Source organism: Marmota marmota, unplaced genomic scaffold, assembly GCF_001458135.2.
Source record: "Marmota marmota marmota unplaced genomic scaffold, marMar, whole genome shotgun sequence".
Lineage (NCBI taxonomy): Eukaryota > Metazoa > Chordata > Mammalia > Rodentia > Sciuridae > Marmota > Marmota marmota.
Window position 1 is genome coordinate 6520515 of NW_026000185.1, and position 14961 is coordinate 6535475.

The window sequence follows — 14961 nt, forward strand, 5'->3', positions numbered from 1 at the left end:
CCACCCCACCTCATCCCATCCCACCCCATCCCATCCCACCCCTCGCCACCCTCTGTGTCTTCTCCAACCTACACACCTATTGAACCTGCAGCCCCTCCTCGCGCCCCACGACCCGGAATCTGTACCCCAAGTATCCAGCAAGCTCGGTACCTCCTTCACACTTCGGTCCCAGCTGGCTCCCTCTCTACCTGCTCTCCACACTGGGAACTTCAGGGACCAAAATCAACAAAAATCCTTTCCCTGGTGGTGTTAAGCTTATGTTACTGGGGGCTGTGGTGAGAGGCCGGGGGTACCAAGAAGCAATAGGCATAGCAAACCATGAGATGCATGGTTTTAGAAACTGGTATGTGCTATGCAGAAAATAAAGCAGGAAGGGGGGCTGTAACTTTTTCCGAGTTTATCTTAGTGGGCATCAAAGAGTAGGGGTCTCTGTCTCTCCCAGCAGCCAGACATCTGCAGGTCAGTGCAGAAAAATGAAGAGCTGGGCATAGTGGCACACACCTGTAATTCCAGCAACTCAGGAGGCTAAAGCAGGAGGATCGAAAGTTCAAAGCCAGCCTCAGCAATTTTGCAAGGCCCTAAGCAACTTAGTGAGACACTGTCTCAAAATAAAACATAAAAAGTACTGGGGATGTAGCTCAGTGGTAAAGTGCCCCTGAGTTAAATCCCTAGTACCCCAAAGTAAATAAATAGATTCATAGATAAATAAATAAGACTGGGAGGCAGCCCAGTGGCGGGGCAGCAAAAGGTAAGGTAAGGACCTGTCCTGGACCTCCTGGGGAATTTAGTAGGAGCTGGGGGTTGGATGATATGGATGATGTCACTGAGTCAATGGAGATTCTTTTACATGCACTATCTATTGTGATCCTAAGAGTGACAGGGAAGGTGGAGCTCAGAGGTGTACACTGAAGGATTCATTGTTTGCAATCTGTATTTAAATGGTTTGGAAAAAGGGGAGTGGGAGGGGAGGGAGTCCAGGTGAGGGCTAGATGTTGTTCACTGTACTCATCCTGCAGCTTTTACATATTCAATTTTTTAAAAGTAAAAACATAAGTAAACAAAATTTTACTTTGCCTGACCCAGTACTTCTGGTTCCTCTCAGCTCCCAGTACTGGGTCACTCCCTAATCACCAGCTCTGCCTACCTATTTTGGCCCCATGTGTGCCCTTGCTGCCCCCAATGGCACCTCACAGGACCATCAAAAGTGCCTCTCAGGGGGCTGGGGATGTGGCTCAAGCGGTAGCGCGCTCGCCTGGCATGCGTGCGGCCCAGGTTCGATCCTCAGCACCACATACCAACAAAGATGTTGTGTCCGCCGAAAACTGAAAAATAAGTATTAAAAAAATTAAAAAAAAAAAAAAAAAGTGCCTCTCAGCTCTGGTGCTCCACACAGCCCCTAAGACTGCCCTGTTGCCTCCCAAAGTCCAAAGGAGGGGATTTTTGTGCAATCACTGTCCTGCAGGCAGAGTGAGGGAATCCACTCTCTCTAACCGGCCCTTGCCTGGACTGTGAAGTGATGGCTCTCTCAAGAGGCCACAGGAGGCTGGCCATGAGGTCAGGTGCCTCGGCCCCTCCCCCTCCCCACTCCTGCTTCTCTGGGATTACCTCCCAGATCTTCTGCAGGCATTCTTCTTCTTCTTCTTTTTTTTTTTTAATTGGGGGGGCGAGTACTGGGGGCTGAACCCAGGGTCTCATACAGTCTAGGCAAGTGCTCTGAGCTCTGGCCCCAGCCCCCAAAGGCATTCTTATCATCTGAAAAAACCAGACAATGATGAGCACCCAGGAAAGGAGAAACCATAGTGGACTCTTATTTGAGTATAGAATGAAGACAAAAGAAATTTCCAAGTTATAGTCACAGAACAGAATAAAAATGTTACAAACAATGTTATAAAAGTAAAATGGAAAGTAACTTGTGTTTCCTGATAGAGGCAATTGATGCTCTTTAATTTTTTTGGGGCAGGGGAGTGTGCTGAGTATTGGACCCAGGGGTGCTTAACCACTGAACTGCATCTCCAGTCGTTTTTGAAGCAAGGTCTTGCTAAGTTGCTGAGACAGGCCTTGAATTTGTGATCCTCCTGCCTCAGCCTCCCAGGTCATTAGGATTACAGGAGTGTACCATCAGGCTCAGCTCATCCTCAGTCCTTTTGATTTTAGTTTGAGACAGAGTCTTGCTAAATTGGCTGAGGTTGGCCTTAAACTTGTGATCCTCCTGCCTACCAAGTCACTGGGATTATAGGCCTTTCACCACTACACCTAGAATGCTAGTTAATTTTGAATAAATGTTTACAAACACAAGGCTGCTACAGCCTGCATTTTTAAAATTATTCCTTGTGCCTAGAGGCAATTTTCAAATAAGGACCACGAGGTGAAGGGTCTGGAGGCTGAAGCTTTGGCCCTGGGGACTCTAGGAGCCTCTAACTCAGGGGTAGATGTTGTTCACTGTACTCTAGGAGCCTCTGAAGGGGACAGTGGGAGGTCTGCCCTGTGTCTGATATTTCCTTGAGGAGGGTAACTGTGTTTCCTTCATCTCCCCTCCAGCAGGGCAGCCCCCATGAGTTTGGGGAGGGGCTCAGGTGCCAGGAAGTCTCCTCAGCCCCCAATCACCTGAAAAGAACATAGGAGGCCACTTTGCACTTTTGTCAGGATCCTTTCCAGACCCCAGGAGCTGCAAGCTAACCCCTTCCTCAGTACAGGCCTGGAAGGGTGGGCTCAGTGCCTGGGAGCCACATCTGGGAGGCTTCCTGAGGGAGGGCAGTGACTGAGGGGAATCCTGTGCAGACTCAGCAGGCAGAAGTCTGAGGTTCCCTGGGGGAAGGGTCAGGCAGCATCCAGGGTCTGGTGATATCAGACACGGGGCAGAGCTCCCACTGACCCCTTCAGACCAAGGCAGCAGGAAGGGGAAACCTCAGGGGCTCTACCTGGTTATGGTCAGTAGCTGGTTTTCCAGCCTGAGGAAACGAGGTGAGGCCTGGGGGTTGGAAACCCCAGTAGAGTCCCTGGACTGATGGCCCAGGCCAGGCAGCTATGGGGCAGGGCCAGGAGAAGGCTGATGGGGGAGAGCGGGCCCAAGGGTGGTGGGGTTGGAGCTGGTCTCCAAGGACTCGAATCCTGGCACGTTTAAAACCTGTCCATGATGGGTAATAGTATACAGCTTTTAAATTCTCCTTTTGATTTTTTTTTCCCTCCTTACAAAAGTACCTTAGGCTTGATGTAAATTTTTTAAAAAATTACACAATGTTGAAAGTGAAAATCCCCCGACGTCCTGGCCTGGGAAGTCTTGTGGACTAGCAGAACCACCCAGTCCTTGGCAGTGAAGACACAGCAGCTGTAGCCACGTTGCCAAGGTTACAAGGACGCACTGGGTGTAGCAGGGCAGGCGGCAGCTGGCTCCCCATGCCCAGCGGGATCCATGGCTGCAAATCCGCTGTCTTCTTTGCTGCCTGTGTCTGGAAAAGAGGTGGGTGATCAGGCTGGTGGCAAAGGACAAGGGATGGGATGGGAAGGGCTGGACCTGGGCGTCCAGGGGTCTACCCATGTTGGAGGCCCCTGGCCTTGCTGGCTATTTCTGTCCAGAAGTTATTTCTGTCCAGAAGCCTCTGCTGGCTGACTTAGGGAAATAATTGTCACCTCAGGGCCACTGCTCCCAAAAGTCACTAGCCCAGGGACACAAAAACTGTTAAAATCATTTCCAGGAAACTGGGCTGAGTGGGAGTAAGACACTGCCATCCCTACTGCCTGGGCTGGGCTGTGCAGAGATGGGGAAGTCTGCAGGGAAGGAGGAGTATCAGGAGTCAGGGGTCATTCCCCAAGAGAATGCCTGCCTAAGGGAGCCCTGCCACTGAGTGCAGCCCTTCATCTGAAGAAATGGGACTTCATTCCAATTCCCACAAAACAGAGGACCCTAGAGCCTGGACAACAAGAGAGAATGGTAAAACAGCAGTCTCAAATGGTTTGGAAGGACCCTCAAGATGGCTCCATCCTACACAGCTCAGTGGGAAGAACAGATTCCATTCCAGATTCACTGTTGGAGGCCAGTACCAGCAGTGACAAGAGGTGGTCTCAGGGCAATGACTTAGCCCCTGTGAGCCCAGCCTCTACCTAGACTGGCAGGAATATGGTGGATACATGGAAGCACTCAGAGCAGGCCTGGCTGATGGGAGCTGGCATGCTGCAGAGGGGCTAGAAGCTCAGGGGCCCAGGATTCCTCTCTCCAGCACTGCCTCAGTGCTGGGATACCCGCCAGGGCTGTGGCCTGGGACAGCAGCAATAGCCTCAGACCTCAGGTCACTTCCCATAAATATCCATCAATGAACGGTTCCTTGAACAGTTCAGGTAACTGATGAAAATCCAAGGGCCCCTCCCTTTCCTTAAGCCTGACTGTCAGGTGAGTGCTCTAGTAGAGCCCAAGGCCACCTGTTCAGAGGCAGCAAACCAAGGCCCAGGACTATAGCTTTTATTGTCCTCTTCTTCTCAGGGCATGGCAGACCCCACTTCCAACTGAGAAGAAACACATCCACTGGGCACTCCCCCTGGAGTACTCTTCAAAATTTGTACTCAAAAGATGACTTTGGGTCCTTACATTTGCACTAAGCCTGGTGGGGGCTGTGGATCTGCTTGGAGTCCTCACAGACTAACACAGAAACATAGACCCACACTGACTCACCCCTAGGCAAATACAAAGAAAGACAGAAATAGACAAACAGAGATGTTCACGTAGGTAGTGACTCACACACAGTATATGCACAGAAATGGCCTCAGCCCAAGCACCAGCATGTGCCAGGATGAAGGCACACTCTCTAATCATCCTAACCAGCCTATCTGCCCAGGTGCCAGGGGATTTCCAGCTCCATGGGGGTCTTACCTGGTGGCCCTTGCTGGGCATCCCATGTATTGCTAGCCTGGGGTCCTTCACCAGCCCCAGTGACATTGGGAGACAAGTGGACTGACAGGTGGGTCCTCCTGGCCCAAAACTTGTCCCAGCACCGATTTCTGTAAGTGCATCTCATGGCCTCTGGCCCACCTCAATATCCCCTCCTTTGCCCCTACATTCTGAGTGCCCAGGATTAGCCTCTCACCCTTCTTCAGAGGACACCCATCAGCACCCACTGACCCTAGCCAATTTCCTGTTGCCTGAGCTTTTGACCCCAACCTTGCTGCTCCTACAGCCCTGAGGCACTCATAGATGCTGGGAACCTGCACTGTGACAAGTCTCAACTGGCTGCAGAGAAAGAGGCCACCTGCCCTCCACTGCACTCCCTACCCAGACATAACCCTGCCTGCTATTTCTATCCAAAACCCACACTGGAGGAGAGCCATAGGTGGGTGGGGGTGGGGATGGGGCCAAAGTTGCCTGACTTGTTCTGTCCTGTCATCCTGTCACTCCAAAGCAAGAGGGCAGTGAGACTGCCCAGTCAGCCCTGCTCCCCTTTAGCCAGGCTTCAGCCACTAAGGCCCCTCCCTGGCCTCATGGCCCTGGAAGCCCTCAGCTGTCCTTCCTAGAGGATCCAGGGAGCGGGTGGCTGGAGCAAGAGAGGCAAAGAGGGGAAGGCAGGCTGGAGAGGCTGGCACAAGACCACCTGGCCTAGTCTGCTGGCCTCCCTAAGTCCCAGCACCCAGTGGGCACTCAGCTGCTGCTCAGGAAATAATAATGAAGCAGCTGACTGAAGAAATGAAGGAACTTTCTAGAATGTGTGGAGGATGGACCAAGAAGTCCAGGCCATTAGAGATGCTCACCCTGCATTCAAGGTCTTAAGAACAAGCAGCAGCCCCCTTCCCCACATGCAGCATGGTGTCAGGCCCACCTCCAGCTCAGACACTTGTGGTACAGCAAGGTTCAGATCTTGGAGGGACAAGACTACCTCACAGCACTGGGGCCAAGGCAGGGTCCCAGGCCCCTCATGGATACAGGGCCTGCACCCATAACCTCATGCCACCTGCTTAGAGGAAGAAGGGGAAGGGAGGCTAGGAAGGCAGAGGGAGCAGCAGGGATTCTTAGAAAAGGAGCCAGCTGTGTGGGAGCAACTAGGAGAGGGAACGGGTTGTCTCTGGGAGGGTCCATCCCTGGCTCCCAGAGCCTCACCAGGGTCCAGCTTGCTGCGTTTTTGCTCAGGCTCCTGAGGGGCTGCCTCAATGGCCCGCTGAGCCTCTGGATGGGTCTTAAGGAGGGCTTTGGCCAGGGTGGCAGGGCCTGGTACCCCCAGAGACATAATGCAGTGTACTCCTTTGCGCTTGGCCCCAGCCACTTTGGCGCTGTCTTTGGAGGCTGTCAACAGGACCAGTTTGGAGAATTTCCTGGGTTTCCTGGGGGCTGCCGGAATGACATCCGTGCTCGCCTCCGGGGACGGCTCCTGGTCAGCCTTCACACTCTTGCCCTCCTGATCACTGGACTTGGGCAGTGACATCCTGGAACCAACAGGCTAGCCCTCAGGTCACCCACGCTCAGTGTTCAGCAAATAGGTTTCTTTTCCTCTTCTTCCCTGTCCAGGAGCCTGGGAGTCCAGGGACTCTCTCCTAAAGGAGGAGGCAAAAGTCCAGTCAGTGGAGGTAGCCTTTGGGGTTAAGGGCTCTAGAAAGTAGACCCGGGATGCAGCTGGGGGCAACCAACTGCAGCTAGGAACCACCAACTTCATTTTTCACTGATCCATTATTTTCTCAAGTTATAATCTTCATGAGGTCACTTTTTTTTGGCATGAACTAATTTTACAATGGAAACATATTTAACATTTGAAAAGATAAGACACATTTACTCACAAACTAAATTTTTCATTAGTCCATTACTCAGAGAAAAGGTTCTCTGTTCCTATATAATATAATATCATACAAGAAAATAAAGATTGGGGCTGGGGTTGTAACTCAGTGGTAAAGTGCTTAACTAGCATGGGTGAGGCCCTGGGTTCAATCCTCAGCACCACATAAAGATAAATAAGTAAAATAATGGTATTGTATCCATCTACAACTACAAAAAAATTTTTTTTTTTAAAAAAAAGAAAAGAAAGATTAAGGCTAGGTGTGGTGGTGCACACCTGTAATCCCAGCAGCTCAGAAGGCTGAGGCAGAAGGATTTTTTTTTTAATTGATTTTTTTTAAAGAGAGAGTGAGCGAGAGAGAATTTTTTAATATTTATTTTTAGTTTTCAGCGGACACAACATCTTTGTTTGCATGCGGTACTGAGGATCGAACCTGGGCAGCACGCTTGCCAGGCGAGCATGCCAGGCGAGCTCGCTACCACTTGAGCCATATCCCCAGCCCGAGGCAGAAGGATTGCAAGTTCAAAGCCAGCCTCAGCAACTTGGCCAGGCCCTAAGCAACTTAGCAAAGATCTTGTCACTAATTAAAATATAAAAAGGGCTGGGGCTGGGGATATAGCTCAGTTGGTAGAGTGCTTGCCTTGCATGCACAAGATCCTGGGTTCAATCCCCAGTTCTTCTACTACTACTACTACTACTACTACTACTACTAAAAAGGGTTGGAAATGTGGCTCGTGGTTAAGTACCCCTGGGTTTAATCCCCAATACCAAAAAAAGAAAAGAAAGATTAATATTTGGCTTGGGGTGTAGCTCAGTGGTAGAGCTCATGCTTAGCACACATGAGGCCCTGGGTTCAATCCCTGGCATCACAAAAAATAAAGAGATCAAAATAAAAGTTTCAAAATTATAGACACATTGACAGAGACTTGGTGGCAGGTAAGAGACAAGAGATAGAGTGCACTCCACTCCTGGGGCCCACTCACCCAGAACAAAAATGACCTGAGTCAGAAGTGAGATGCTATGACATCAGCCCTGACCTCCGCTGCTGTAACCTTCCTTCCAAGTGTCACTATCACCCCTGCTCTGCCTCAGGAGGATAGTGGCCTCATTCAATTATGTGAATGGCCCAGTAGCACACAGCTGGTGAGAGTAGGCCACATTTTTGAGATCTCATCTCAAAAAGCAAAGAGAAAAAAAAAAAAGATTTTTAAACAGTACAGGCTAATACTCCCCCCTCTAGGAGGTAGAGCTGAAGTCCCCTCCCTTGATTGTCATTAGCCTTAGTGACTCATTTCCAAAGATAAAGAATAGTAAAAAACGTTAACTCTTCAAGGGAGACACCTGGTAGACACCACTTCAACCAGCTGGTGAAGGACATTGGTCACAGGACGTGTGGATGACAGGCGGTGCAATATAAGGAGAAGGGCACCTTACATCTGTGTGATCCTTCCCTCTAAAGCATCACCCTTTGGCTGGGGATATAGCTCAGCACTCGGTAGAGGGCTTGCCTCACATGCACAAGGCCCTGGGTTTAACCCCCAGCACCATCAAATAAATAAATAAAAGCATCATCCTTGATTAATCATGAGAAAATCCCAGACAGCCCCACCTTGAGGGATATTCTATAAGATGCCCAGCTGATATTCTTCAAAACTGTCAAGGTCATCAAAATCAAGGGAAAACTGATTCCTTCACAGATGAAAGGAGACTAAGAAGTTGTTCAGACTAGAAGCAATTTGGGATACCAGATAAGATCCTGGAACAGAAAAAGGACATTAGTGGACATTTATGAAATCTGAATAAAGTGTATAGTTTCATAGTATTTGTGGGCTGGGAAAGTAGCTTGCCCAGAGTGCTTATGCCCTGGGTTCAATCCTAGAACATCAAAAATAACTTTTTTAATATACTGGGGATTGAAGCCAAGGGCATTTAACCACTGAACCACATCCCCAGCCCTTTGGGGATATTTTATTTTGAGACAGGATCTCACCTAGTTGATCAGGGTTTCATTACATTGCTGAAGCTGGCTTTGAACTTGTGATCCTCCTGACTTAGCCTCTCGAGCTGCTGGGATTAAAGGCATGTACCACCACACAATGTAATTTTTAAAAATTTATTGTAATTTTTTTTTTTTTTTTTTTTTTTTTTTGACAGAGTCTCACTGATTTGCTTTAGCACTTCGCTTTTACTGAGGCTGGTTTGAACTCTCAATCCTCCTGCCTCAACCTCCTGAGCCACTGGGATTACAGGCATGCACCACCACACCTGGCAAGTTTTGTGTTTTAATCATTGAGAAAATTAAAAGACAACTCAGAATGGAAGAAAAATTTTTACAGCTTATATACTTGATAAAGAACTTGAACCTAAAATTTATAAAGAACACTACAAGTCAATAATTAAAAAAGAAATGACCCAATTATAAAATGGGCAAAAGCTCCGAACAGGCCTTTCTCCAAAGAAGATATACAAATGACCTATACATAAGATGCTCATCATCAGGCATTATGAAATGCAAATAAAATCCATACTGAAATGCATTTCACATTTACCTAAATGGACACAATAAAAGAAAAGGCAGATAAGTGTTGGCAGGGATGAGAAGAAACTGGAACTCTCACCAGGCACAGTGGCACACGCCTGTGGCTGGAGAGGATGAGGCAGGGAGACCTCAAGTTCAAAGCCAGTCTCAGCAACTTAGTGAGACCCTGTCTCAAAATAAAAGATAAAAATGGCTGGGATGTGGCTCAGTGGTTAAGTACCTCTGGGTTCAATCACTGGTATTTAAAAAACAAACAAAAAAAAAAAAAAAAAAAGGAGAAACAAATTAAAAGGATCAAAAGGCTTAGCAGTTGCTTTAATTCACTCATTTTATGCCCTCCCAATTCTGCAATCTGATGGTTTGACATTGCTATGAAACTCAGGCACCCCTTTACACTAAAACAGCTCTCATGATGTGGATCATGGTGTGATGAGCAAGGAGACCCAGAAGCATAAAGATGGCTCAGTGTAGACCCAAACCCAAGATTGCACTATTACAAACTGGCAGGAGTCATACACCCTCAGGTCTGTGTCCAGATCCTAATCTCTGGAACCTGTGAATATATTAATTCACTTGTCAAAGGGGAGTTAAAGTTGCTCAGCAAGAGATTATTCTGTGGGCCTAATGTAATCACTGGAGTCCTTAAAAGTGGGAGAGGGAGCCAAGCATGGTGGTTCATGCCTGTAATATTGCAGCTCTGAGGCTGAAGCAGGAGGATCACAAGTTCAAAGCCAATTTCAGCAACTCAGCCAGGCCCTAAGCAACTTAGTGAGACACAAAATAAAAATGGCTGGGGTTGTGGCTCAGTTAAGCACCCCTGGGTTCAATCTCCTGTATTCCCCCCCAAAAAAAAGTGGGAGAGGGCAGCAGAAGTGAGAGGGAGGTGATGACAGAAGCAGAGTCCACTAGATGAAATGTGCCTTTCAAGAAGAGGAAGGAGGGTCACAAGCCAAGGAACACAGGTTGCTTATTCTAGAAGCTGAAAAGGGCAAGGAAAAGATTCTCTTTAGAGTCTCAGAAAGGGTCACAGCCCTGCCCAATTTTAACTCAGTGACACCTGTGTTAGATTTCTGGTCTCTACAACTATAAGGTAATAAAGATGTGTTGTTTTAAGCCACTAAATTTGTTATGGAAGTCATAGGAAAATAATACAAGGTCCAATACCTTACCAGTGAGATTCTGGAAACCTGGCACTTTGTTTGATATCTTAGGTGGATCAAGAGAATTACTTTCATATATATGAAAGAGAAATATCAAGGTCTACCAGTACCTGCAGCCTCAGGGACAAATGCTTTCCCCTCTCTGGGCCGTTTTCATCTGTAATGGGAATAGTGGTGAATTTAGTAGGGTTTGTTTATATGGATAGGTGAAGGGTAAAGTCGATGTTTGCAAAAGTTCTGGGTAATACCAACAGCTGCTCCTCAATCACTGTCCAATGCAACCATAGAGGGCTGTGATTGGATGGCGATGGGATGCTGGTATACCTAGGTGGGCAGGACATATCCTCACAGGGAGATCCAGCAACCCAGGAGGCTGAGGCAGGAGAATAATAGCAATTTCAAAGCCAGGCTCAAACTTAGTGAGGTCCTAAGCAACTTAGTGAGTCCTTGTCTCAAAATAAAACATAAAAATGGCTGGGTATGTGGCTCAGTGGTTAAGTACCCCTGGGATCAATCCCTGATACAAAAAAAAAGAAAAAGAAAAAAAAAAAAGGGCAGCGACTCCCCTCAAAAGGTCAAAAACTGTAGTATGCAGGGCAGAGCGTCCCCAAAATGGGAATTTCAATCAGGGCAACTCCTTCCCCTAATTCCCTTGGCTCAGAATTTTATTTCCCCGTTGTATCTAATTTATTAGATTATAAATACCCATGCAGATAAATTTCTGATGGCAAAGATTTCATGAAATTCCTATGAGTGCCGTCAAACGCTGTCAAATGCTTTTGGGTTGGGCCCAAAAGACAGGTTCCCGTTCCTCTCCCACCAACGCCACCACCTCCCGACTAAGCCCACAGACCTCACGCCTCCTACTAGCTGCCGTCGCTGTACAGACCACCAGACGCGAAGAAGGGACCGGACAGGGGTGGGTGCAGGATGGGCAGTCGGGCGGGGTGGACAGTGCTGGGTAAGGCGGGCGATGTGGGGCTCCCCGATTTGGGGGCGCCAGGCTTAGTCCCGGGTCGGGAGGTTTGGGGGAAGGAGAACCAGGAAAAAGGAGGCGAATCGTGTGTGTCGGACAAGGAGCAGCCGGAAACCCGGCAGAGCCGGCGACCCCCCTTCCCCAGCACAGCAGCTCCGGGACCCCGGAGAGCCGTCCATCCGTGGGGCGGGATGCTCCAGGGCGGTCTCCTCCCCTCCCTGCCTCTGGGACCCGTCCTCACCGACCGCAACGTGCCCTCCCTCTCCGGCGACAGAGCCGCGGCGGGTCCCTCCGCGCGGGTGCTGGGGGGTCTCCGGCCTCGGCTCTGGCAGTCACCTCAAGCAGGGGTCACGGGGCGAGCATGCGCAGCTAGGTCGCGGGAACCCATTCCTGGGCTGATCGCGCTTCTCCGGGTCTTCCCCGCGCGGCGCCGGGCCGACGAGACTCAGCCAATCGGCGTGCGGGGGCGTGGCCGCCACGCGTGAATGGGACGGGGCGGGTTCAGGATCCGACTCCGGGGGACGTCCTGGGCCCTCGCAGCGGATATCAGGTCCCTGTCCCGGCTTCACAATGCAGGCGGGTGGGTTTAACTGAGGCCCCCCGAACTCCCCGGTATTTGACTTCGGCTCCCTGTGGAGGAAGCCCCGGGCGCTTTACTGAACAGGCGGAGGGAAGGACTCTTTCAGTTCATTCAAGCCGCTGGACGGTCCAGCCCAGCATCTTGACTACGGTGATACGTCGCCATTGGTCCAACCCTCGCTTTTAGCCTAGTCTTCGCTCATTGGTCTAGACTTCGCCCCCTGCTTACGGACGTGGACCTTCAGAAAGGCACCCTCCGGGCCTGGGCCTTGAAGATCCCTCAGTTCACCCTCCTTTTGGCTTCTATCAGAGTCTTCCTGTGCTTTCTCGGGGTAGCGTCATTTCCTGGGCATTCTGCAGTGCACTCAAAGGCTTTTAGTCGTCATTATCTATCAATCAATCACAGACTACTGGTTGTATCTAATTTATTAGATTATAAGTACCCTTGCACTTAAATCTCTGATGGCTAGGCTAACGGCGAGGGTTGGACCAATGGCGTTTCTTTTATTAAATTGGGGGGGGGGCTGGGGTTGTGGCTCAGTGGTAGAGCGTTCGCCTAGCGTGTGCGAGGCCCTGGGTTCCATCCTCACCACCACATGAAAAATAAATAAAATAAAGGCATTGTGTCCAACTACAACTAATATATGTATGAAATTCCTAAAGGGGTCAATAGAGGTAATTCTTTTTCCCCCAGTACGAGGGGAAAAAAATGTTTTTTCAGGTACCCAGGGGCACTTTACCACTGAGATGCATCCCCAGCCCTTCGCCACAAAGTAGCTGAGATAACAGGTGTGATCCACCATGCCTGGTGAGATAAATATATTTTTAAATTTTATTTATTCTAATTTGAATACATGACAGCAGAATGCATTTCAATTGGTAGTACACATGTAGAACACGACTTTTCATTTCTCTGGTTGTACAGAGTGACACCATTGCTGTCTTAATACATGAACTTAGGGTAATGATGGCCATCTCATTCCACCATCTTTCCTACCCCCATGTCCTCTCCCTTCCCTTTGCCCTCCAAAGTTCCTCCATTCCTCCCATGCTCCCTCCACCCCCATTATGGATCAGCATCCACATATCAGAGAAAACATTTGGCCTTTGGTTTTTTGGGATTGGTTTACTTCACTTAGCACAATATTCTCTAACTCCATCCATTTAGCTGCAAATGCCACCATTGAGACAAATATTTTTAAAGGCTTTTTAAATGTGTTGCTGAATTTTTCCCAGCGAGGTGCACAAGTTTGAAGTTAGATGCCTGCTGTTTGAATCCCAGCTCTGGCATTTGCTAGCTATGTGACTTAAGCCATCACTTTCCCTCTTTGGGGCTTTGTTTGTTTCTTCATCTGGTTAATGGGGATAATTACATTTATTTCATTTCATAGAGTCACTGTGAGAATTCAAAGTATTGCCACGTGTGCTGATAGGAGTCTTACTTGGGCTTTTATTCCTTAGTTTTACAATATTCCAGATGATTCATCTCAGAATCCCTTTACACTTTTTTCCCCCAATATTGGGGATTGAATCTGAGGGTGCTTTACCACTAAGCTACACCCCAAATTCTTTTTATTTTTTATTTTGAGACAGGGTCTCCCTAAATTTCCTAGGCTGGCCTCGAACATGTGACCCTCCTTTCTCAGTTTGAGGAGTTGCTAGGATTATTAAGCCCAGCCCTTTACATTCTTATCATTGAAGAGCTCAAAAGATTTGGGTTATGTGAGTTCCATCTGTCACAATTTATCACATGAATTTTAAATTGCAGTAAGAATCCTCTGCCCAACTATCTTCACCAAATAGAATCAGCAAATCAGTGTTTTACACTTTTCTTTTTCCCCTTATGTGATGGAGTTTTGCTATGGTTGCCCAGGCTGCTCTTGAATTTGTGGGCCTGAGAAATCCTCCCGGCTTCAATGTCCCAATGAGCCAGGACTACAGGCCTGTGCCACTATGCCTGGCCATTTTTATTTTATTTATTTATTTATTTATTTTGAAATAGGGTCTCACTAAGGTGCTTAGAGCCTCGCTAAATTGCTGAGGCTGGCTTTGAACTTGTGATTCTCCTGCATCAGCCTCCTGAGCCTCTGGGGTTACAGGTGTGGGCCACTGAGCTCCAGAAGGCCTTTTTATTTATTTATTTTTTTCGGGGGGGGGTGGAAATCAGGAATTGAACGCAGGGGCACTTGACCACTGAGCCACATCCCCAGCCCTATTTTGTATTTTATTGAGTTTTGTATTTTATTGGTCTCATTGAGTTGCTTAGTGCCTCGCTTTTGCTGAGGAGATTGGCTTTGAATTTGTGATCCTCCTGTCTCAGCTTCCTAGGCTTCTGGGATTACAGGTGTGTGCCACCTTGCTAGCTTCAAAAAGATCCTCTTAAACAGAGTGGCTTTTCCGCCGCTAGTGTGTGGTGAAAAACACGTGCAATTTGATATCATCACCCTGTATTGTTTTTGCATCATCAGCACAGATATCAACACAGTGGACCAGGCAAAAGACTTCTCAGTATTCCTATGAAGATAATCTGGAAGGGGTGGGGGGGCTGGGGTTGTGGCTCAGTAGTAGAGGGCTTGCCTAGCACGTCTGATGCCCTGGTTTCGATCCTCAGTACCGCATAAAAATAAATGTAATAAGGGTATTGTGTCCAACTACAACTAAAAAGTGAATATTTTTAAAAAATACTCTGGAACCTCCTGAAAGGTTCTTGGGAGTCACCCCAGAACTCACCATGAAACAGAACACCAGGAGTCACCATGTAACAGTGGTCCACTTTATGCTTTGAATATAACCCTTGCTGCTCTGCTACTGCAACTTTTTAAAAAATATACATTTATTTATTTACTTTTATGTGGTGCTAAGGATCAAACTCAGTGCCTCACATGTGCTAGGCAAGCACATTGCCACTGAGCTACAGCCCCAGCCCTGCAACTTTTTTTTTGGCAGGGGGGGTGGGGGGGG

General features: G+C 48.4%; 1 protein-coding gene and 1 non-coding gene across 5 annotated transcripts; one reads left to right on the top strand and one right to left on the bottom strand.

Moving 5' to 3' along the window:
* Positions 1–1954: 1954 nt before the first annotated feature.
* On the bottom strand, positions 1955–11797 carry Flywch2 (FLYWCH family member 2). Of its 4 annotated transcripts, XM_015490856.2 has the most exons (5): positions 11663–11797; positions 10556–10602; positions 8356–8502; positions 6080–6510; positions 1955–3446 (listed from the first exon to the last, which is right to left on the bottom strand). In XM_015490856.2, the coding sequence occupies exons 4-5, from the start codon at positions 6399–6401 to the stop codon at positions 3346–3348; spliced, it is 423 nt and encodes a 140-aa protein (XP_015346342.1). In that variant the 5' UTR covers positions 6402–6510; positions 8356–8502; positions 10556–10602; positions 11663–11797; the 3' UTR covers positions 1955–3345. The 4 variants fall into 4 exon arrangements, with proteins under 4 accessions (XP_015346342.1, XP_048645269.1, XP_015346344.1 ...); XM_048789312.1 differs by lacking the exon at positions 10556–10602; XM_015490858.2 differs by lacking the exon at positions 8356–8502.
* On the top strand, positions 7547–7618 carry Trnaa-agc. Its single transcript has one exon. It is a non-coding gene; the product is annotated as a tRNA-Ala (tRNA).
* Positions 11798–14961: the final 3164 nt, after the last annotated feature.